The sequence below is a fragment of the Scyliorhinus torazame genome, chromosome 10, assembly GCF_047496885.1.
Source record: "Scyliorhinus torazame isolate Kashiwa2021f chromosome 10, sScyTor2.1, whole genome shotgun sequence".
Taxonomy (NCBI): Eukaryota; Metazoa; Chordata; class Chondrichthyes; order Carcharhiniformes; family Scyliorhinidae; genus Scyliorhinus; species Scyliorhinus torazame.
The window spans coordinates 5,159,960-5,183,671 of NC_092716.1; the positions used below are offsets into that span (position 1 = coordinate 5,159,960).

Genomic DNA, 23,712 nt, shown 5'->3' on the forward strand with positions numbered 1-23,712 from the left:
GTAAGTTTGCCGATGACACAAAGGTTGGGGGAGTTGTAGATAGTGTTGAGAGTTGTTGCAGGTTACAACAGGGCATTGACAGGATGCAGAGCTGGGCTGAGAAGTGGCAGATGGAATTCAAGCTTGATAAATGTGAAGTGATTCATTTTGGACGGTCGAATTTGAATGCTGAATACAGGGTTAAAGGCAGGATTCTTGGAAGTGTGGAGGAACAGAGGGATCTTGGGGTCCACGTACATAGATCCCTCAAAGTTGCCACCCAGGTTGATAGGGTTGTTTAGAAGGCGTATGGTGTGTTGACTTTCATTAACAGGGGGATTGAGTTTAAGAGCCACGAGGTTTTGCTGCAGCTTTATAAAACCCTGGTTAGACCACACTTGGAATATTGTCCAGTTCTGGTTGCCTCATTATAGGAAGGATGTGGATGCTTTGGAGAGGGTACAGAGGAGATTTACCAGGATGCTGCCTGGACTGGAGGGCATGTCTTATGAAGAAAGGTTGAGGGAGCTGCGGCTTTTCTCACTGGAGTGAAGAAGGCAGAGAGGTGACTTGATCGAGGTGTACAAGGTGATGAGAGGCATGGATAGAGTGGATAGCCAGAGACTTTCCCCCAGGGTGTAAATGGCTGTCACGAGGGGGCATAATTTTAAGGTGATTGGAAGAAGGTATAGGGGAGATGTCAGAGGTAGGTTCTTTACATAGAGTGGTGGGTGCGTGGAATGCACTGCCAGCAGAGGTGGTGGAGTCAGAGTCATTAGGAACATTTAAGCAACTCTTGGACAGGCACACGGACAGCAGTAAATTGAAGGGGTGTAGGTTAGGTCGATCTCTTAGATTAGGATAAATGGCTGGCACAACATCGTGGGCTGAAGGGCCTGTACTGTTCTATGTTCTAAAATGATTGATCTTGAAAGTGCTCTTGCCAACAGCTGGAAAATGTAAGCAACTCTGCTCCATGAATTGGAGGCAAAACCACATACCTGGAGGGCGCTTGGCGTCAAGTGTGCGTTTAAGGCATCATGGAGAATCCTAATCGAAGATGCACAAGCACACCGTGCCTCCCTGGCCCATCAATCTAATCAATGAAAATACACGTGACCTGCTCTTTGCTGCAGCTTCTGGGTGGAAGGCTGCACAGCCTCATTTATTTTCATGTAAAAGCCGGTAGCAGCGGTTTGGCGCTTCCCCTGCGATCATAACCACCGCAGGAACGGCCCGGCCTATCGCTCCGCGACTTTCCGACCCCAGCCACTGGTCGTGACCCACAGTTTGAAAAACCCTGCCACAGAGCACATTGCAGCCAGTGGCTGGGAGTCACAGGAACGAGTGCAAAATGGGCAGGTGACTAATTTGTAGGAATCAGGGGCGGGGGGGACCCGGAGACAGGTTGTGCGATGTGGGAGGAATCACCAGCTGGACCTCGATACTCCCACAAAGCGATGGAAAGTGGTCCTTCCAACAAACCTCTCCCCCCCTCCCCACCTCTTGTTCAGAAAGGTGCCAACTCGTGGCAACTGGAAGAAGGCATGGAATGGAGTCGGGAGAACATACATTATATAAAAGACCTGCATTCATATAGCACCTGTCACAGCCTCAGCGCATCATGGTCAACAATGTACTTTCTGAAGTGCAGTCAGTGCTCTGATGGAGGAACGATGGCAGCCACAGTGTGCACAGCAAGATCCCACAAACATCATTGTGCGAATGACCAGATCATCTGTCATATTGATTATAGTTAAGGGATAAACATTGGCCAGGGAGAAAACCCCGGCTCTTCAAGTTGGTGCTGTGGGATCTTTCACATCCGCGGCGTATTGATTTAAAGTGTCATCCCAGAGACGGCACTTCTGACAATGCAGCACTCCCTCAGAACTGCAACTGACTCTTGACGTCTTTGTACAGAAGCGGTTTCCAATCACCCTAACCGAAGATGCACAAGCACATCGTGCCTCCCTGGCCCATCAATCTAATCAATCAAAATACAGCAACAGAATGCACTGTATTTTTAAATTGCAATGAAAGTATCTTACAACACAGAACGAGGCTATTCAGACAATCGCTGCCGTGCTGCCTCTATGAACAAATTCTCTAATTAATTCCACTCCCCTGCGTCACCCCCCCTCCCCCTGCAAGGTTTTCCTATTCCAACCCCCTCCCCCCACCCCCACGCAGCCCTGCAAGGTTTTCCTATTCCAACCCCCCCCCCTCCCCCCACCCCCACGCAGCCCTGCAAGGTTTTCCTATTCCAACCGCCCCCTCCCCCCACCCGGCCCTGCAAGGTTTTCCTATTCCAAACCCCCCCTCCCCCCACCCCCACGCGGCCCTGCACGGTTTTCCTATTCCAAACCCCTCCGCCCACCCGGCCCTGCAAGGTTTTCCTATTCCAAACACTTATCCAATTTCCTTTGGAGGTTATTGATTCTGCCCCCACTGCCCTTTCACGCTGCATCACAACAACTGTGTGTAAATGTCCCTCATCACCCCTCCGGGCTTGATGAAGAATGAGGAGAAGTCTCAAATTATGCAAAATTATGCAAATTCATTTGGATGTTTGTTTGCTGTGAATTTAAAATACCGATTTTAACGAAACAATAAGCAACTGACCCAGCTGGAGGTGAGAAATGCGCAGAGTCTGAGAAATGGACATGACCTGCAGCACTGACGAATGGAACAAGCGTAACCGCAAATATCCATCAAATAAAGGTTCCAAAAATCATTCAGTGAGATTTTGAAATGTGTTTTTACTGGTACTTCTCGTCCTGTAACGGTTTGGTATAACTGAAAGTCCCGAAAGACGTGCTGTTAGGTAAATTGGACATTCTGAATTCTCCCTCTGTGTACCCGAACAGGCGCCGGAATGTGGCGACTGGGGGATTTTCACAGTAACTTCATTGCAGTGTTAATGTAAACCTACTTGTGACAATAAAGATCATTATTATTATTATTATTATTATAATAAAACAGCTTGTTAGCTCACCTCAAGGGGCCAGTTGTGAGTCAAACACATTGGGATGGGCCTGTAGTCACAGATCAGGGTTCCTTCTCGAAAGGACAGTGAACCAGCTGGGGTTTTCTTATGTTACTTTTCATGACTCCCCCCACCTTTTTATTTTTAGCTTTTGTTCTCGAATTCGCAAACGGCGACAGTGAGGTTTGCAGCTCCTGCTCCCTGAGTTACCAGACCAGTCCTCGGAGTTATTAATCTGGTAATAACACCACCAGAACACAACACCCAAAGGCACAGACAAATAAAAAGAGCAAAAGGCTATTGTCATCCAGTTCGGACCCCTTGCACAACCCCAATTTCCAACACTCCACCAATGGCAGCCGTGCAGTCAGCTTCATGGGTCCGGGAATTCCCGCGGAATCTCTCAACTGATCTCTCTTCCTTGAAACTCGATTTGACAAGCTTTTATTTGCCTCAGCTCATGCCATGTGACTCAATACCAAATGTTTTTTCACAATGCTCCTGTAAATGTTTTATATTATATAAATGGAGCCGGGAACGAGTGACTGATAGGGCGACACATCCAGCATTCACAATGTTACATAACACCGTGATTCACCCACACAGTCACACACACGACTCTGAACAGATACTCACCACTCCATGATTACAGGGTGAAGCAAAGTGTTGTTCACATTGAACCTGCAAATGACAAGAGAATAAATTTTATTTTAGTTTTCACGAAAATCTGCTCTCTGTGCAGAGCTCCTTCAATCCTCTCCCAATTATTCCCATTAGCCCTTTGTTAAACAGAGCAGAAATGGGTTGAAGGTTGAAAAGAGCGAATAAAACACAAATTACGATGTCAGCGGGCTGAGAGAGGAAGGTTCAGTTACAATGTCAGGTTTAAATCAGTGCGAGCGAATCTACACACTGAGAAAGCGAATTCACCAGACACTGACCAATTAAATACTACACTTATGAACGCACCGCCAGCAACTCTGCCCCTGGAAACTGCCCCCCCTGGAAATCGCCCCCCCCCCCACAAATAACTCTGCCCCTGGAAATTGCCCCACCTCCCACCCAAAATAACTCTGCCCCTGCAAACTGCTCCCCCTGGAAATCGCCCCCCCCCCACAAATAACTCTGCCTCTGGAAACTGCCCCCCCTGGAAATTGCCCCCCCCACAAATAACTCTGCCCTGGAAACTGCCCCCCCTGGAAATCGCCCCCCCCCCACAAATAACTGCCCCTGGAACCTGTCCCCCCTGGAAATTTCCCCCCCCCACAAATAACTCTGCCCTGGAAACTGCCCCCCCTCCCACCCGCACCGCCCCCCAAATAACTCTGCCCCTGGAAACTGCCCCCCCTGGAAATCGCCCCTCCCCCCACAAATAACTCTGCCCCTGGAAACTGCCCCCCCTGGAAATCGCCCCCCCCTCCCACAAATAACTCTGCCCCTGGAAACTGCCCCCCCTGGAAATCGCCCCTCCCCCCACAAATAACTCTGCTCCTGGAAACTGCCCCCCCTGGAAATCGCCCCCCCTCCCACAAATAACTCTGCCCCTGGAAACTGCCCCCCCTGGAAATCGCCCCCCCCCCACAAATAACTTTGCCCCTGGAAACTGCCCCCCCTCCCACCCCCACCCCAAAAATACTCTGCCCCTGGAAACCGCAGCTACCCAAAAAAACCTCTGCCCTTGGAAATTGCAACCCTCCCCCCAACTCTGTTCCTATAAACTGCAACCCCCTCCCCCCCCCCCCCCCCCCCCGGTAACCCCCAACTCTGCTACTGGAAACCACCCCCCCAACCCCCAACTATGTCCCTGGAACCACACTGCACCCCCTCCCATCCCAACTTGCAACTCTGCCTCTGGAAGCCCCTCTTCCCAGGCAACCCTCTCCCAGAACCCATACAGCCTCCCCTCTCCCTCTGAAACTCTACCCCTGACAACCCCCCCTCTCCCCCTGAAACTCTACCCCTGACAACCCCCCCTCTCTCCCTGAAACTATACCCCTGACAACCCCCCCTCTCCCCCTGAAACTCTACCCCTGACAACCTCCCCTTGCCCCCACCCCTTCTGCCTTTGGAACCCCATCCCCCCCAAGAAACACGGCCCCTGCAAACCTCTTCCCCCGTCACCTTTACCCCAGAAGCCCACGCCCACGTCTTAAGAAAGCTCCCACACACCACCACCTTTCACCCCCACTGAAGGTGTGTTGGGTAAAGTGTTTATTCAAAATTAACAAAGTCTTCTTGCTTGGTGCAGGTTTCACCAACCCTCCGCCTCGTGGATCTGGTTTGAAAACTGGGATCGGAACCAATGCAGCAGGAAAACAACTGGAAGCTTCCATAATAATAAAATAATTCGATAACAAGGACATGAGGAGATAAAACAGGGAAACCAGGAGCAGGAGACATTAAAACAATAGAAACTCCCCAATTCTGTTGCAAATACAATCAATGCAGTCACCAACAGAGGTCGCAGTCGAGCGCCCAACAAGACCCCACAATGAAGCAAGTTGAATAATCAGTTAGTCTGGTGTGAGTGGTGTTTGATGAGGGATTCATGGTTCGTCAACAGACTCCGACTGGTTCACCAAATATAACTCCGTTAGATCAGCAGCAAGGACCATTTCAAATTTGTCAAGGCAAGGAGGTGCTGGAGAAGCTGGAATTATATTCCTTCGAGGAGGGAAGGTTAAAGGGAGGTTCCCTAAAGGTGCTCAAATTATGAGGGATTCCGGAGGCAGCAGGGTCAGTAATCAGAGGAGCCAGATTGAAACAAACTCAATAGTAACTTTCAAAAGGGAAATGGATAAATGGACCCTAATTACTGAGTGAGGCAGGAGAGGAAATTGCTGAGGCATTGACAGAAATCTTTGGATCCTCACTGTCGTCAGGTGATGTCCCGGGGGACTGGAGAATAGCCAATGTTGTTCCTCTGTTTAAGAAGGGTAGCAAGGATAATCCAGGGATCTACGGGCCGGTGAGCCTTGCTTCAGTGGTAGGGAAATTACTGGAGAAAATTCTTCGAGACAGGATCTACTCCCATTTGGAAGCAAATGGACGTATTAGCGAGAGGCAGCATGGTTTTGTGAAGGGGGAGTTTTTCGAGGAGGTCACTAAGATGATTAATGCAGGTAGGTCAGTGGATGCTGTCTATATGCACTTCAGTAAGGCCTTTGACAAGGTCCCTCATGGCAGACTGGTACAAAAGGTGAAGTCACACAGGATGAGAGGTGAGCTGGCAAGATGGATACAGAACTGGCTAGGTCATAGAAGGCAGAGAGTAGCAATGGAAGGGTGCTTTTCTGATTGGAGGGCTGTGACCAGTGGTGTTCCGCAGGGTTCAGTGCCGGGACCTTTGCTGTTTGTAGTATATATAAATGAGTTGGAGGAAAATGTAACTGGTCTGATTAGTAAGTTTGCGGACGACACAAAGGTTGGTGGAATTGCAGATAGCGATGAGGACTGTCAGAGGATACAGCAGGATTTAGATTGTTTGGAGACTTGGGCGGAGAGATGGCAGATGGAGTTTAAACCAGACAAATGGGAGGTAATGCATTTTGGAAAGTCTAATGCAGGTAGGGAATATACAGTGAATGGTAGAACCCTCAAGAGTATTGAAAGTCAAAGAGATCTAGGTGTACAGGTCCACAGGTCACTGAAAGGGGCAACACAGGTGGAGAAGGTAGTCAAGAAGGCATACGGCATGCTTGCCTTCATTGGCCGGGGCATTGAGTATAAGAATTGGCAAGTCATGTTGCAGCTGTATAGAACCTTAGTTAGGCCACACTTGGAGTATAGTGTTCAATTCTGGTCGCCACACTACCAGAGGATGTGGAAGCTTTAGAGAGGGTGCAGAAGAGATTTACCAGGATGTTGCCTGGTATGGAGGGCATTAGCTATGAGGAGGGGTTGAACAAACTTGGTTTGTTCTCACTGGAACGAAGGAGGTTGAGACCTGACAGAGGTCTATATAATTATGAGGGGCATAGACAGAGTGGATAGTCAGAGGCTTTTCCCCAGGGTCAATTACTAGGGGGCATAGGTTTAAGGTGAGAGGGCAAGGTTTAGAGGAGATGGACGAGGCAAGTTTTTTTTACACAGAGGGTAGTAGGTGCCTGGAACTCGCTGCCGGATGCGGTGGTGGAAGCAAGGACGACAATGACGTTTAAGGGGCATCTTGACAAATACATGAATAGGATGGGAATAGAGGGATAGGGACCCCGGAAGTGTAGAAGATTTTAGTTTAGTCGGGCAGCATGGTCGGCACGGGCTTGGAAGGCCGAAGGGCCTGTTCCTGTGCTGTACTTTTCTTTGTTCTCTTTGCTCTTTGTTCTCTTTGAAAGGGGAATGATTAGCAGGGCTATGGGTGAAAGGCAGGGAGCAGTGGGACTGTGAGGTAATTCTTTCAAAGGGCGAATACAGGCACAATGACCAAATAGAATCATCAAATGGTTACTGCAAAGAAGGAGGCCATTTGGCCATCGTGTTCATGCTGGCCCTCTGCAAGAGCTACTCAGCTAATTCCATTCAGCTGCATTAGCACAGGGCTAAATTGCTGGCTTTGAAAGCAGACCAAGGCAGGCCAGCAGCACGGTTCGATTCCCGTACCAGCCTCCCCGAACAGGCGCTGGAATGTGGCGACTAGGGGCTATTCACAGTAACTTCATTGAAGCCTACTTGTGACAATAAGCGATTTTCATTTCATTTTCCCCATCACCCAGCAAAATGTTTCTCTTCTGAAAGCCACGGCTACATCTGTCTCCACCACACTCACAGACAGTACATTCCAGATCCTAACCACTCGCTGTGTGAATCTGTCTCCACCACACTCACAGACAGAACATTCCGGATCCTAACCACTCGCTGTGTGAATCTGTCTCTCTCACGCTCAGACAGTACATTCCCGATCCTAAACACTCGCTGTGTGAATCTGTCTCTCTCACGCTCAGACAGTACATTCCAGATCCTAACCACTCGCTGTGTGACTCTGTCTCCACCACACTCACAGACAGTACATTCCAGATCCTAACCACTCGCTGTGTGACTCTGTCTCCACCACACTCTCAGACAGAACATTCCGGATCCTAACCACTCGCTGTGTGAATCTGTCTCTCTCACGCTCAGACAGTACATTCCCGATCCTAAACACTCGCTCTGTGAATCTGTCTCCACCACACTCACAGAAAGTACATTCCAGATCCTAACCACTCGCTGTGTGAATCTGCCTCCACCACACTCGCAGACAGCACATTCCGGAACCTAACCACTCGCTGTGTGAATCTGTCTCCACCACACTCGCAGACAGCACATTCCGGAACCTAACCACTCGCTGTGTGAATCTGTCTCCACCACACTCGCAGACAGCACATTCCCGATCCTAACCACTCGCTGTGTGAATCTGTCTCCACCACACTCACAGAAAGTACATTCCAGATCCTAACCACTCGCTGTGTGAATCTGTCTCCACCACACTCGCAGACAGCACATTCCGGAACCTAACCACTCGCTGTGTGAATCTGTCTCCACCACACTCTCAGACAGTACATTCCGGATCCTAACCACTGGCTGTGTGAATCTGTCTCCACCACACTCACAGACAGAACATTCCGGATCCTAACCACTCGCTGTGTGAATCTGTCTCTCTCACTCTCAGACAGAACATTCCGGATCCTAACCACTCGCTGTGTGAATCTGTCTCTCTCACTCTCAGACAGAACATTCCGGATCCTAACCACTCGCTGTGTGAATCTGTCTCCACCACACGGGCTTTGAAAACAGACCAAGGCAGGCCAGCAGCATGGTTCAATCCCCGTAACAGCCTCCCCGAACAGGTGCTGGAATGTGGCGACTAGGGGCTTTTCGCAGAAACTTCATTTGAAGCCCACTTGTGACAATAAGCGATTTTCATTTCATTTCATTTTCACAGAAGTACATTCCAGATCCTAACCACTCGCTGTGTGAATCTGTCTCCACCACACTCTCAGACAGAACATTCCGGATCCTAACCACTCGCTGTGTGAATCTGTCTCCACCACACTCTCAGACAGAACATTCCGGATCCTAACCACTCGCTGTGTGAATCTGTCTCCACCACACTCTCAGACAGAACATTCCGGATCCTAACCACTCGCTGTGTGAATCTGTCTCCACCACACTCCCAGACAGAACATTCCGGATCCTAAACACTCGCTGTGTGAATCTGTCTCTCTCACTCTCAGACAGTACATTCCAGATCCTAACCACTCGCTGTGTGAATCTGTCTCCACCACACTCTCAGACTGAACATTCCGGATCCTAACCACTCGCTGTGTGAATCTGTCTCCACCACACTCTCAGACAGAACATTCCCGATCCTAACCACTCGCTGTGTGAATCTGTCTCCACCACACTCTCAGACAGAACATTCCGGATCCTAACCACTCGCTGTGTGAATCTGTCTCCACCACACTCTCAGACAGAACATTCCGGATCCTAACCACTCGCTGTGTGAATCTGTCTCCACCACACTCTCAGACAGAACATTCCGGATCCTAACCACTCGCTGTGTGAATCTGTCTCCACCACATTCTCAGACAGAACATTCCGGATCCTAACCACTCGCTGTGTGAATCTGTCTCCACCACACTCCCAGACAGAACATTCCGGATCCTAAACACTCGCTGTGTGAATCTGTCTCTCTCACTCTCAGACAGTACATTCCAGATCCTAACCACTCGCTGTGTGAATCTGTCTCCACCACACTCTCAGACTGAACATTCCGGATCCTAACCACTCGCTGTGTGAATCTGTCTCCACCACACTCTCAGACAGAACATTCCCGATCCTAACCACTCGCTGTGTGAATCTGTCTCCACCACACTCTCAGACAGAACATTCCGGATCCTAACCACTCGCTGTGTGAATCTGTCTCCACCACACTCCCAGACAGAACATTCCGGATCCTAACCACTCGCTGTGTGAATCTGTCTCCACCACACTCTCAGACAGAACATTCCGGATCCTAACCACTCGCTGTGTGAATCTGTCTCCACCACACTCTCAGACAGAACATTCCGGATCCTAACCACTCGCTGTGTGAATCTGTCTCCACCACACTCTCAGACAGAACATTCCGGATCCTAACCACTCGCTGTGTGAATCTGTCTCCACCACACTCCCAGACAGAACATTCCGGATCCTAAACACTCGCTGTGTGAATCTGTCTCTCTCACTCTCAGACAGTACATTCCAGATCCTAACCACTCGCTGTGTGAATCTGTCTCCACCACACTCTCAGACTGAACATTCCGGATCCTAACCACTCGCTGTGTGAATCTGTCTCCACCACACTCTCAGACAGTACATTCCAGATCCTAACCACTCGCTGTGTGAATCTGTCTCCACCACATCGCTGGCTTTGAAAGCAGACCAAGGCAGGCCAGCAGCACGGTTCAATTCCCGTAACAGCCTCCCCGAACAGGCGCCGGAATGTGGCGACTAGGGGCTTTTCGCAGTAACTTCATTTGAAGCCTACTTGTGACAATAAGCGATTTTCATTTCACTTCATTTTCACAGACAGTACATTCCAGATCCTAACCACTCGCTGTGTGAATCTGTCTCCACCACACTCTCAGACAGTACATTCCGGATCCTAACCACTCGCTGTGTGAATCTGTCTCCACCACACTCTCAGACAGTACATTCCGGATCCTAACCACTCGCTGTGTGAATCTGTCTCTCTCACTCTCAGACAGAACATTCCGGATCCTAACCACGTACTATGTGAATCTGTCTCCACCACACTCACAGACAGTACATTCCCGATCCTAACCACTCGCTGTGTGAATCTGTCTCCACCACACTCACAGAAAGTACATTCCAGATCCTAACCACTCCGTGTGAATCTGTCTCTCTCACTCTCAGACAGTACATTCCCGATCCTAACCACTCACTGTGTGAATCTGTCTCCACCACACTCACAGACAGTACATTCCCGATCCTAACCACTCGCTGAGTAATTTTTTTACTTGTATCACTGTTGCTTTGTCACTGAAAGCAGTCTGATGACAACAGAGTCTGACATCCTCATCAGATGTTTGATGCACTCGTGATAGTTCATCACTGTGAGCACCTTCAAAACCATTTCTCCCCACCCTAAAATGATGACAATCAGCTCATCGGCAAGTCCTCTGGACCTGGGATCCGCTCATTTCCATTGCAGTCCTGTAATCGCTCAATTAACAAGCATGTCAAGTGACAACTTGCCCAGATCTACTCTGCTGCAGTTACATCTTCATTTGATAATCACCACTTTAATTAAGTTTCTCCCGAAATAAGCTTTCAAGATAAAATCCTGGTGTGACCTTCGGATGCTGCAAAACCAAAGTATTTAAAATGCTATCTAAGACCATGAGCTACAGGAGCAGAATTAGGCCATTCGGCCCATCGAGTCCGCTCCAACATTCAATGAGATCACGACTGATGTGATAATCCTCAACTCCACTTTCCCCCCCCTTATCCGCACAACCCTCGATTCCCTCACTGATTAAAAATCAGTCTCTCGCAGCCTTGAACATACTTAATGACCGAGCCTCTGTAGCTGTCTGCGGTAAAGATTCACTATCCTCTGGGAGAAGAAATTCCTTCGCATCTCATGCTTAAATGTGTGACTCCTTACTCTGAGATTCTGCCCTCTGGTCCTAGACTCTCCCACAAGGGGAAACAACCTCTCAGCATCTACCCTGTCTCCAAGGCTGCTCACGTTCCATCCACCTGATCTCGCCCCTTCAGTATATCTTTCCACCACTATTTCTCTCATATATCTGTCTAGTTTCCTTTTGAAAACATTTTTGTCACAACTGCTCCCTGTGGAAGTGAGCTTCACATTGTCCCCACTCTGAGCAATGACACTCTCATTTCCCTAATCGCACACTTCCGTAAATCAGTCTCAGCTGATTCAGAAGGTCACGAGGGCAGAGAGCAGAGTCTGGAATCTAGGTGGACGCTCCCGGAACCATGGGGAATGCTGCACTGGAGAGGCATTAAACCCAGGCCCTGTCTGGGCTCGAGTAGAATTACTGGATCCCAGACTGCTCAGCCCTTTGTCAGATTTGACCCTGAACGGACCATCTGGCTACCTATCTCTGGCATCACTAAGGTGGTCTATTTCCATCACCCATTGCCTCAGCTGATGTGGTGCTGAAACTCTTCCCTGTGCCTATGGTACCTCCAGACTTGATTATTCCAACGCAATTCCAAAGTTCTACCCACCATAAACCATGTCACCCCAAATCCTTCTCCATCTCCGAGCTCACACCAAGCCCTGTCCCCCTGGCACCCCTGTGCTCACTGGCCAACACTGGCTGCCGGTCACGTAATGGCACAATTTTAACATTTTCATCCTTTTTTCATATCGGTCCCTGGCCTCCCCCCTTCCTATGTCTCTAATCCCCTCCAAACCCACAATCCTCTGACTTATCTTCACACACCGAACTCTGGCAAATTGAACGAAAATCACTTATTGTCACAAGTAGGCTTCAAATGAAGTTACTGTGAAAAGCCCCTAGTCGCCACATTCCAGCGCCTGTTCGGGGAGGCTGGTACGGGAATTGAACCGTGCTGCTGGCCTGCCTTGGCCTGCTTTCAAAGCCAGCGATTTAGCCCTGTGCTAAACAGCCCCTCTGCTTCAGCACCGCCGACATTAACTGCTCCATTCCTGCTGCTGAGGCACCAAGCCTCTCTCCTTCTCACTCTCTTTCCATCTCCAAGATACTTCTTAACATCTACCTCACCTTCCATGGCTCCGTGTCAAACCTTGCTTTGTAATGTTCCAGTGGGTCACCCTGGAATGTTTTATCATATTAAAGACACAATGTTTTCTTGGAGGACAGTGAGTCTCTGGAACTCTCTTCCTCCCAAGGCAGGGGAAGCAGTCTTTGAATATTTTTATGGCAGAGCTGGATAGATTCTTGATTAACAAGAGGGTGAACGGTTATTAGGGGTGGGCAGGAATGTGGGACTGAGGTTATAATCCGATCAGCCATGCTCAAATTGAATGGCAGAACAGGTTCGAGGGGCCGAGTGGCCTCTCCTGCTCCTAATTCATCTGCTTGTTCGTACATAAATAGAGGCTGTATCACTACGCCAGGGTCCCAGGTTCGATTCCCGGCTTGGGTCACTGTCTGTGTGGAGTCTGCACGCTCTCCCAGTGTCTGCGTGGGTTTCCTCCAGGTGCTCCGGTTTCCTCCGACAAGTCCCGAAAGACGTGCTGTTAGGTGAATTGGACATTCTGAACTCTCCCTCTGTGTACCCGAACAGGTGCCGGAATGTGGCGACTAGGGGCTTTTCACAGTAACTTCATTGCAATGTTAATGTAAGCCTAATGAAGCCTACCGTCCTCTCTAACCGTGCATTTGGTCACCTGCCGCCAAAATCCCCTCAGGTGGCTCAATGGGAAATGATAGCGTTGTTGAGATGCACCTTGGGAGGTTCATCTCTATAAATGACGCTTTATAAATGCAAGTTGCTATTGGGAGAACAGCAGAGCAGGCGCGATGGGCTGTATAGCCTCTTTCTGCATAAATTCTATGATTTATCCCAGTGTCCTGGCCAATATTTATCTCCCAACCCACAGATTATTTGACCATCACATTGTTGTTTGCGGGATCTTGTGCAGGCAATCGAGGCATTGTACAATCACAAGGAGAGCGTTCACAGTGACAGGGGGCAGGGGTCTGTGCAGGATGACCGACCTAATGCGAGAACATTGAATCTCAACCAGGGCTGAGCTCAAATTATTTTCTCCACCTTGGTAATAAGGTGGGGAGATGAGGGAAAATAGAGCCCCAGGTATTTCATGTAACGTAGCGCTGGGGAGAAGCCAGTGGATTGAGAGGAGCAGGAAGGAGTGGGGGGGGGGAAAAGAGAGAGAGAGAAAGAGACAAAGACGAGCTCCATTCTAATGAAGGTAGAGTTTGTGTTACACAATCAAAAATATGGGGCGGGATTCACCCCCTACCCGGCGGGGAGGGCCGTACCGGCGCCGAGGAGTGGCGTGAACCACTCCGACGTCGGGCCTCCCGGAAGGTGCGGAGACCAGAGTGCTTGGCGCCACGCCAGCTGGTGCCAAAGGGCCTCCACCGGCCGGCACGAGGTGGCGCATGCGCGGGAGCGCCAGCGTGTGCTACCGTCATCCGAGCGCATGCACAGGGCGGTTCTTCTCCGCGTCAGCCATGGTCGGACCTGGTTTGATTTACGCCGGCGGGACCGGCCGAAAATGGGCGGCCACTCGGCCCATCGCGGGGCGGAGAATCGCCGGGGGGGGGGGGCGGCTGCTGCCAGCGGCCACCGACCGGCGCAACGCGATTCCCGACCCCGCTGAAAAACCGGCGCCGGAGAATCCGACAGCCGGCATCGCGGCCGGATTCATGCTGCCCCCCGGCAATTCTCCGGCCCGGCGGGGGATCGGAGAATCCTGCCCATGATCTGTATTTGATCTTCCAGAAGAAGGTGCTTTAATTCTGAAAGGCTGGCTCGCATTAACAAGCAACGTCTGGCGTGTAAGTGAGATGCGGGGCTGCATGTAGCTCACCTCAGCAATAAGCAGCAATCACTTCTGTACTCGCTTGGAACAAGGGTCAACACTTGCCTTGTTAGCAATTTTCAACTGCACTTTATGAGCCTATTTATGAAATCTAATTTCACTGGGGGTAAAGGGGCAAAGGATTAGCAGTCAATAAAACATTTCACAATGTGTAATTTTTTGCCAGGCTGGTTAAGGCTTCCATTCTAATCAGGTTTTATTATCTCTGTATAAATATATTGGACGTTCTGAAAGCGGATTGATTTTTATTTGGTGTGTGTGACTGCACAGCAGTATTTGCTGTGCGAGTCTTCTGGAGGTTAGTGGTGGATCTTTCCCTCCAAAGAAACATCTCCAGCATCATCTTTATTAACCCTTTCAGTGAATTAGAAATGGAAAGGGAAGTGCAGTTAAACATCTTGACGAATTAACTCTGCACACACTCAGCCTATCGTAATTTAAACAATGCCTTGGGGAGGGACAGCATCATCAGGTGGGGCAGGGCTGGTGCAGGCACCCTCCCAGGGGTTTACCAAACCAGGACTTGCATTCACATAGCGCCTTTCGCAACATCCCGATGCCCCAAACCGTTTACAGTCAATTACGTACTTTTAGAAGGTTCGTAAAGTGGAAAGCAGAGCCGTCAATCCACGCACAGGAAGATCCCACAACCGGCATTGCAATAAAAGATCAAATAATCTGCTTTCAAGCTGGTTAAGGGATAAATATTAGCCAGATCACCGGTGAAATGAGTGCCCAACATTAGATGTGATTCTGCAATTCGACAATATTTGTTAAACAATCCTGAGTGTGCTCAGAACCATGGTTTTTTTCTCCATAAATTTAGAGTCCCCAATTATTTTTTTTCCAATTAAGGGGCAATTTAGCGTGACCAATCCACCTACCCTGCACATCTTTGGGTTGTGGGGGTGAGACCCACACAGACACGGGGAGAATGTGCAAACTCCACACTGACAGTGACCCAGAGCCGGGATCGAACCTGGGACCTCGACGCCGTGAGGCAGCAGTGCTAACCACTGTGCCACCGTGCTGCCCTTGCTCAGAACGATGTTGACAACCAGTTCAATATTATCAGTCAGGCTGCAGTGTGGCTCACTCACTGGGCCCTGTTCTTTGCAGTCAGAAAGAACGTGTATACACATTGCTCGTGTTTCAACTGAACAAAATAGGTGTCGGCTGTTTATTCCCTAGGGCAATGTCTTGACTAATCAGAATCAATCTGCCAGGTTCGAATTCAAACAAAGCTTGCCAGTCAGTCGGCACTCTCTTCTCATGAAGAGAGTGTTGTTCTGTTTACGTTTGGCATACTGGCAAATGTCCTGATGAGTGAAGGCGGGAAGCTTCAACATGTGTCTGTTTTCAGCGATAAAACAAAAAGCACATAAGAATGTAAAAAGTAGCACAGGTCCTGGCAAATAGGAAAGATAAAGAGCAGCAAGAACGTCCGGCTTGATCTCGTGCATGCGCAGACCGGCCGGTGTATTTCCGCGCATGCGCAGACCGGCCGGCGTATTTCCGCGCATGCGCAGACCGGCCGACGTATTTCCGCGCATGCGCAGACCGGCCGGCGTATTTCCACGCATGCGCGGGGGGTTTCTTTTCCTCACGGCTCCCGGGCAATATGGCGGAGCCCTACAGGGACCTGGCGCGGAGGAAAGAGTCCGCCGGCAGGATAGGTAGGCCTCGATCGTGGGCCAGGCCACCGTGGGGGCCCCCCTGGGGTCGGATCCCCCCGCGCCCCACCCAGTACCAACCCCGCACACTTACCTGCCAGGTCCCTTCATGCGTAAGGTGAGTAATTCGCGCCGGCGGGTCTGGCCAAAACTGGACAGCCACTCGGCCTATCGGGGCCCAGAGAATCGCCGGGGGGGCTGCTGTCAACAGCCCCCAACCGGCGTGGCGAGAATCCCGCCACCGCCCGAAAAACGGCAGCGGAGAACAGGGCAGCCGGCGTCGGGGCGGGATTTGCGCCTCCCCCTGGGGATTCTCCGACCCGGAGGGGGGTTGGAGAATCCCAGCCCAGGTTTTTAAAGGAAGTAGGTGAGAACATTGCAGATATCCTAACCATAATCAGCCAAAATTCTCCCGATTCAGGGACCATTCCGTTAGACTGGAAAGTGGTGCATGCCACTCTGCTATTTAAAAAATAAGACGGGGAAACCAGGGAGTCGTGGAGCAACTCGCCCAGCATCTGGCATGGTTTTGTAAAGGGTGGTCAGGCCTGATGAAGCTGATTGAATTATTTTGGAACAATAACTAAAGTAGTGGACAGGTGAATGTCTCCGGATGTTATTCATACGGACTTCCAGAAAACATCTGATAAAGTCCCTCAACTGAGACCATGAACTGAAGTAGAAGCTCATGGAATTAAAGGCAAATGATTGACCGTTTGGAAAATTGGCTGATTGTCAGGAGACAGTGGACAGGGATAACGGGCAGCCACTCTAACTGATGGAGGAGATTTTGTGGGACAGAGCCCCAGCCTCTCAGTCAGAAGTTCCAAATCATGTGCCACTCTGGGACAGGATAGCCACGAACACGATCCAACATGGTCAAACAGACTGCCACTATCAACTTGCGAATCCTTCTAACACACCGAGAGCAGAAGGGAAAGAGCAGGAGCCTCGCCTGATCAGCTACGCTGGAAGTGGTGTGGAGCCTCTCAAGTTATAGCCCCTGGTGTCAGGTTAGTGACCTGTTCCAGGAGAAACTAGCCACGGAAACAGACGCTTAGCGGACGTTTAACTGCCTCAAACGCCACTAGGTGCAGGAAGGGAAAAGAAGCAAACTCGAACTGCAGGATGGGACAAGTGGAGTCCTGCAACGTTCTGTGTTGGGGCCTCAGGTATTCACTGTATTCATTGGCGACTCAGATGATGGGATAGAAAGCTCTGTCACCAAATTTGTCAATGAGATAAAAATAAGCAGCATTGCAAACATTGTAGGTGGAAGTGTAAAATTCCAAAGGGACATTTTGTTAGATGAAGGGAATGGGCAACACTGTTGTAAATGAATTTTAATGCAGACAATGTGAAGTTATCCACTTTGGACTTAACAAAGATAGAACAAGAACAGGAAATACTGGGCAATCTCAGCAGGTCTGAAAGCATCTGTGGAGAGAAAAGGGAGCTAATGTTTTGAGTCTGGGTGACTCTTTGTAAAAGCTGGAGCGAACTGGAAATGGGGTCAGATTTATACTGTGGGGGGGGGGGCGCAGTGAGGCTGGATAGGAGTAGTTGGAGAGAGTCAAAGATGTCGAGGACAGAAGATAAAAGGAATATGAATGAGGGTGATTAAAGCGAAGAAAAGAGCTGACAGTGGCACATAAAGAGATTAGAATGTGTAAATGGCAGAACAAAGGTAAGCAATGTGTCAAAGGGCAACTAGGAGCAGACGGCCAAGAGGGGTGGGGACAATGGAGAGGGAAAAACAGATCAATGTGAGAAATGGAGATAAACTGATAGAAATTTTAAAAATGGGATGAAGGTGGACAGGAGAGAGTTGACAGTCCGAAGTTGTTGAACTCGATGTAAAGTCTGGAAGGCTGTAACGTGCCTAATCGGAAGAGGAGGTGCTGTTCCTCCAGTTTGTGCTTCACTGGATCATTGCAACAGGTCAAGGACGGACATGTGGACATGAGAGCCGGACGGGGAGTTGAAATGGCAGCGACAGGAAGGTCTGGGTCCTGCTTGCGGACGGACCGGAGGTATTCTGCAAAGCATTCACCCAGTCTGCGTTTAGTCTCTCCAATGTAGAGTAGACTGCATTGGGAGCAACAAATGCAGTAGACCAGACTGAAGGAGATGCACGTGAAGCATAGTGGTTAGCACAATTGCTTCACAGCTCCAGGGTCCCAGGTTCGATTCCCAGCTTGGGTCACTGTCTGTACGGAGTCTGCACATCCTCCCCGCGTGTGCGTGGGTTTCCTCCGGGTGCTCCGGTTTCCTCCCACAGTCCAAAGACGTGCAGGTTAGGTGGATTGGCCATGCTAAATTGCCCTTAGTGTCCAAAATTGCCCTTAGTGTTGGGTGGGGTTACTGGGTTATGGGGATAGAGTGGGGGTGTGGGCTTGGGTGGGGTGCTCTTTCCAAGAGGCGGTGCAGACTCAATGGGCCGAATGGCCTCCTTCTGCACTGTAAATTCTATGATAAGCGCCACCTCAGTTGAAAAGAATGTTTAAGGCAGGTGTCTGGTGAGCAGGGAGGAGGTGAAGGGCCAGATGTTACACCTTCTGCGATTACATGGGAAGGTGCCGTGGGGAAAGGCTGAGGTGTTGGGGATGATGGAGGGAACAGTTCCCGTGGAATACTGACAGGGGGAGTGAGGGGAAGATGTGTTGATGGTGGAATCATGCTGGAGTTGGCGGGACTGGCGAAGGCTGATTCTTTGAATGCGGAGGCTGGTGGGGTGGAAAGTGAGGACAAGGGGGGTTCTCTCCTGGTTCTGGAGCACTGTGAGCTGTTTTGGGCTTGACAGCGTCGGAAAGATATACCAGGAGTGACAGAGATTGGAAACGTTAGCTCCCTTCTCGCTCACACAGAGGCTGTCAGACCTGCTGAGATTGTCCAGCGTTTTCTGTTTTTGTTTCAGATTCCAGCATCCGCAGTAATTTGCTTTTATATTGTTATACCGGGAGTGAGTTCAGCGTAGGGCCAGGAGAATAATACTAGATCCATAAATCAAAGCTATGGGGAGATTACACAAACTAGGATTATATTCTCTGGAATTTATGTGAGTGATTAGACTGAAGATTTCAAGATATTAAGGGGTTAAATTGCCCCTTAGTGTCCAAAAGGTTAGGTGGGGTTACGGGGATAGGGTGGAGGTGTGGGCTTAAGTAGGGTGCTCTTTCCAAGGGCTGGTGCAGACTCGATGGGCCGAATGATTAAGGGGAACAGATAGAGTAAATAGAACTATTTCTGCTAGTTGGGGTGGCTAGGGCTGAGGTATTAGAACCACACCTTGTGGAGTTAAATTAGGAATCAGTTAAACAAAGAAATGGTGGGAGTTTGCGACACTGTTCCATAAATGGCAACTGATGCAAGATTAATTGTGGATTTTAAAACTGAGACTGGTAGGTTTTTGGCAGTCTAAGGTATTAAGGTAGAGGGGGAAAAGACAGATGTTTGGAGTTAGCTCATAGATCAGCCACGTTCTCAATGAATGGCGAAGAGGCTCGATGGGTTAAGTGGCGTCCGATTCCCATGTTCATCCGAGGGGCAGATAGGGCCTCACTTCAGCATCTCTTACCAAAGACAGATACAAATACAAATTTTTCTTTTCATCACATTGTTACTTGTGGGGCTGTGCTGTGTGTAAATTAGCCACTCCATTTGCTCCATAACTGCAGTTTATTTTAGTGGGCTCGACAGTTCTCGGTTGATGATAGATTTGCAGGTCTGTATAATTACGGAATATGGTTCTTAAAATCATGAGTAAATTCTTTACCCTCCGCCTACTGAAGCAGCTTAGCATTATCCGTAATGCCGCTGGATCAAGAGGAGGACTTGGGTATTATTTTCACGAATTAGTACCACCTGACAATATTATCCCCGGATATTAAAATCCGCCTTACTTGAAGTTATCCCTTTAATAAATCAAACTGAAGATGATTTCCACAGATGGAATAATCTCTCTGTCTAGTTGGGGAAGTGAAGATGCAACGAAAGCAGCCATCAATCCTGCATTTGTTAGTCATGTCTTCCTCGGGGGCCAATATAAAACTGTGGCATGGATGAATTACTTTCGATATTTTGTACAGAGTGACTTTGAATCCAGGCTCGAGTCAGAGAGGCAGCAACAGGACGAACCGGGAGGTGGTCGGCAGTGAGCACATCAGAATTTAATTTTCAGCTCGAGCAGGCTCGTCCTTGATCAGGGATGTTCAACAGCACGCAGCGTATGGGGTTTCGAACATTGATGTTCCATCCTCTATACCAGTAATTGCCGAGCATTCCAAGACCCCCTAAATACAGATACAATTCAATGAACCCCGCCACACCCCCCCCAGCTGATCCCAGCCCTATCCCAGTGTAACCTTCACCCACACCTCATGCATGCAAACGCTGCACTGCTCCAAAAATATCCACAAGTTGGAGAGCTACTAGCTCTTCCCTTTTTAAAAATTTATTCTTCGAATGAGTGTCACCGCTGCAGCCAACATTCCTCGAGACGGTGGAAGTCAGCTGCCCTCTCACTACAGTCCATGCTTATCTGTAGCAGTGGCTGTTTCATTGGGAAATGAAGTGTGCACCACATCGTTGTGGATCTGCGTTCACGTGGAGGCCAGACTAAGGAAGGCTGGAACATTCCCTTGCCTGAAGGATATTAGAGAACCAGATGGGTTTGCATGAAAATCCGCTGGTTTCACGATCATTGTTAATGAGATTAGCAGCTTATTCCAGATTAATTAATTAATTGAATTTAAATTCCCTCAGTTGTCGCGGTGGGATTTGAACTCCAGCATCCGGAGGACTAGGCCAGGATTCTGGTTACTCGTCCAGTAACATTACCATGATGCTACCGGGCCCACCAAATTAGAAATCCATTCCTACGAAACATTCTGGGGCCATGCACCTCAGGAAGGATAGATTGGCTTTTGAGGGGGTGTCAGGCAGATTCTCCAGAATAATACGAAGGCCAGAAGGAGTTAATCATGAGGACAAGTTACACAGCCCAGGCTTTTACTCCCCTCATATAGATGAGTACAGCATGATCGAACTAAGATGTTTAAAATGATTATCTCCCTCAAAAGGTTGATGCGCTTTGAGGCTGGGCATCAATTGAAAATTTCAAAACTGAGCTCAATAGATTTTTATTGGCCAAAGGTACGAAGGGTCACAGAGCCAAGGTGATGGATGGAATTGTGACACAGATCAGCAACGATCCGCCTGAACAGCGGAACACGATCAAGGGGCTGAATAAAAGCAAAACACCGCGGATGCTGGAAATCTGAAATAAAAGCAGAGAATGCTGGAAAAGCCCAGCCGATCTGGCAGCGTGTGTGGAGAGGGAAACAGAGTTAACGTTTCGGGTCCGCCTGCCTATTTAGAGTTCAAGGGGCTGAATGGTCTGTTTGTCATGGAAATGTAAAGCCCCATCACAAACATTTAATAAGATACAATCATCAGAAATAGTCTATTTGGCCCCTCGGGCCTGATCACGGATGTTCGATGGCTTTAACTCCACTTTCCCGCCTTTCCTCCACAATTCCTCGACTCCCTTGTCAATACATAAATCTGTCTAACTCCACCGTGACTATATTCAATGACCCAGTCTCCGTGGTGGAGAATTCCAAAGACAAATGAGCCTCTGAAAGAGGAAATTGCTCCTCAACTCCATCTTAAATCAGAGACCCCTTATTTTAAACTCGAGGGGAAACATCCTCTCAGTATCCATCCTGTCTCTGTAAGCCCCCCTCAGAATCTTATGCGTCCCAATAAGATCACCTCTCATTCTTCTAAACTCCACTGAGTGCAGATCAAACCTGTCCCACCTTTCCTCATAAGACAATCCCTTCATGCCAGGAACCAGCCCAGTGAGTCTTCAAGGAATTGCTTCCAATACATGTCATTAAGTAAGTCCCAGCTGGACCATCTTAACTTCCCTGACTGTTCCCCCACTTTCCCCACCTTCCCCCCACTTCTGGCTTTCTAAACTCCAAAACAGTTAATTCTTCAAAGCAAGTGGATATCGTAAATAAGTGTCCAAGTTCCAAGGTAAATAAGCAATTAACAGGGTGACTTTTTTATCACCTGTACATCTGGTTATAAAATCCACGTCTGTAAAAGTGGTGCAGCAACAACTCCTATAAGGAGCCAACTAAAGATATTTCCTAAAGATTAACAAAATTGAGCAGAGTTTCAGTCTATGTGGATGACCTGCTCCTCTACGTCTCAGACCCACAGAAGGGCCTGAAAGCAACCATGCAGCTTCGGAGCGAGTTCGGAGCTTTCTCAGGCTACAAACCCAACCTGGGCAGGAGCGAGGCATTTCCGGTGAACCTGAACGGGGGAGGGGCAGAGCTGGAGGGATTCCCATTCAAACTAGCCCAAAGCAAATTCTGCTACCTGGGGATCCAGATAGCCCGGGACTGGACATGGATCCACAAGTGGAATCTGACCAGTCTAGCAGAGGAAGTTACAGAGATTGGGGTGCACTCCCGCTTTCCCTGGCGGGGAGGGTGCAGGTGATCAAAATGAACGTACTGCCCAGGTTCCTCTTCCTGTTTAGATCCATGTCGATCTTCATCCCAAAGGCATTTTTCCATAATATAGACAAAATGATCATGGCGTTTGTGTGTGGGGTAAAAACCCAAGGATCCCCAAATCCACACTGCAAAGGAGTATGGGGAGTCTGGCCCTGCCCAATCTACAACCCTACAAATGGGAAGCTACTGCAGAGAGGGTGAGGGAATGGATACGTGTACCCAACATGGAATGGGTGAGGTTGGAGGGGTCCTCCTGCAGCGGAACAACCCTCTGGGCCCTCGCCACGGCAGCGCTCCCATCCCTCCCCCGACAAAATACGCATCCTGCCCAGTGGTGTTAGCTACACTAAAGACATGGAACCAAATGAGGCAGCATTTCAGCCTAACCGAGATGTCCCCATAGCCCCCATCTGCGGAATTACAAATTCCCATTAGCCATGCTCGACGCCACCTTTAAAAAATGGGGACAGGACAGGGGGACGCTAGCAGTCAGGGACTTTTACACAAGAGGCAGACTAGTGACCTTGGGCGAACTTATGGAAGACTTGGACCTGCCGACAGGACAGGAACTCAGACACCTCCAAATTAAATCTTTTCTCCGCAAGGAGACGGCAAGATACCCCCGGGCCCCGAGAGACACACTACTAGAGGAACTATTAAATCCGTACAGTAAGGAGGGGGGAAACTGTGGGATCATCTATGGAATGTTACTGGAAAGGGCAAGACTATTGCTGGACAAAGCCAGATGAAAATGGGAGGACGAACTGGGGGCAGAAGTGGGATGGGGACTCTGGAGCGAGGCACTGAGCAGGGCTAACTCCACCTCCTCCTGCGCAAGGCTCAGCTTCATGCAGTTTGAAGTGCTGCACAGAGCGCACTTGACCAGAACCCGAATGAACAGTTTCTTTCCGGAGCTGGAAGATAAACGTGAACGGTGCCAGGGAGGCCCGGCCAACCACACCC

The 23,712-nt window shown here is 49.4% G+C and overlaps 1 protein-coding gene across 7 annotated transcripts in view; it reads right to left on the minus strand.

The window, feature by feature from the left end:
- Nucleotides 1–23,712, minus strand: part of pepd (peptidase D) — a 720,447-nt gene that overhangs the window by 302,507 nt on the left and 394,228 nt on the right. For all 7 annotated transcript variants that reach the window (XM_072517763.1, XM_072517762.1, XM_072517760.1 and 4 more), the window contains one exon: nt 3,605–3,649. In XM_072517763.1, coding sequence (XP_072373864.1) covers nt 3,605–3,649 — 45 coding nt within the window. The remainder of the gene's footprint in view (nt 1–3,604; nt 3,650–23,712) is intronic.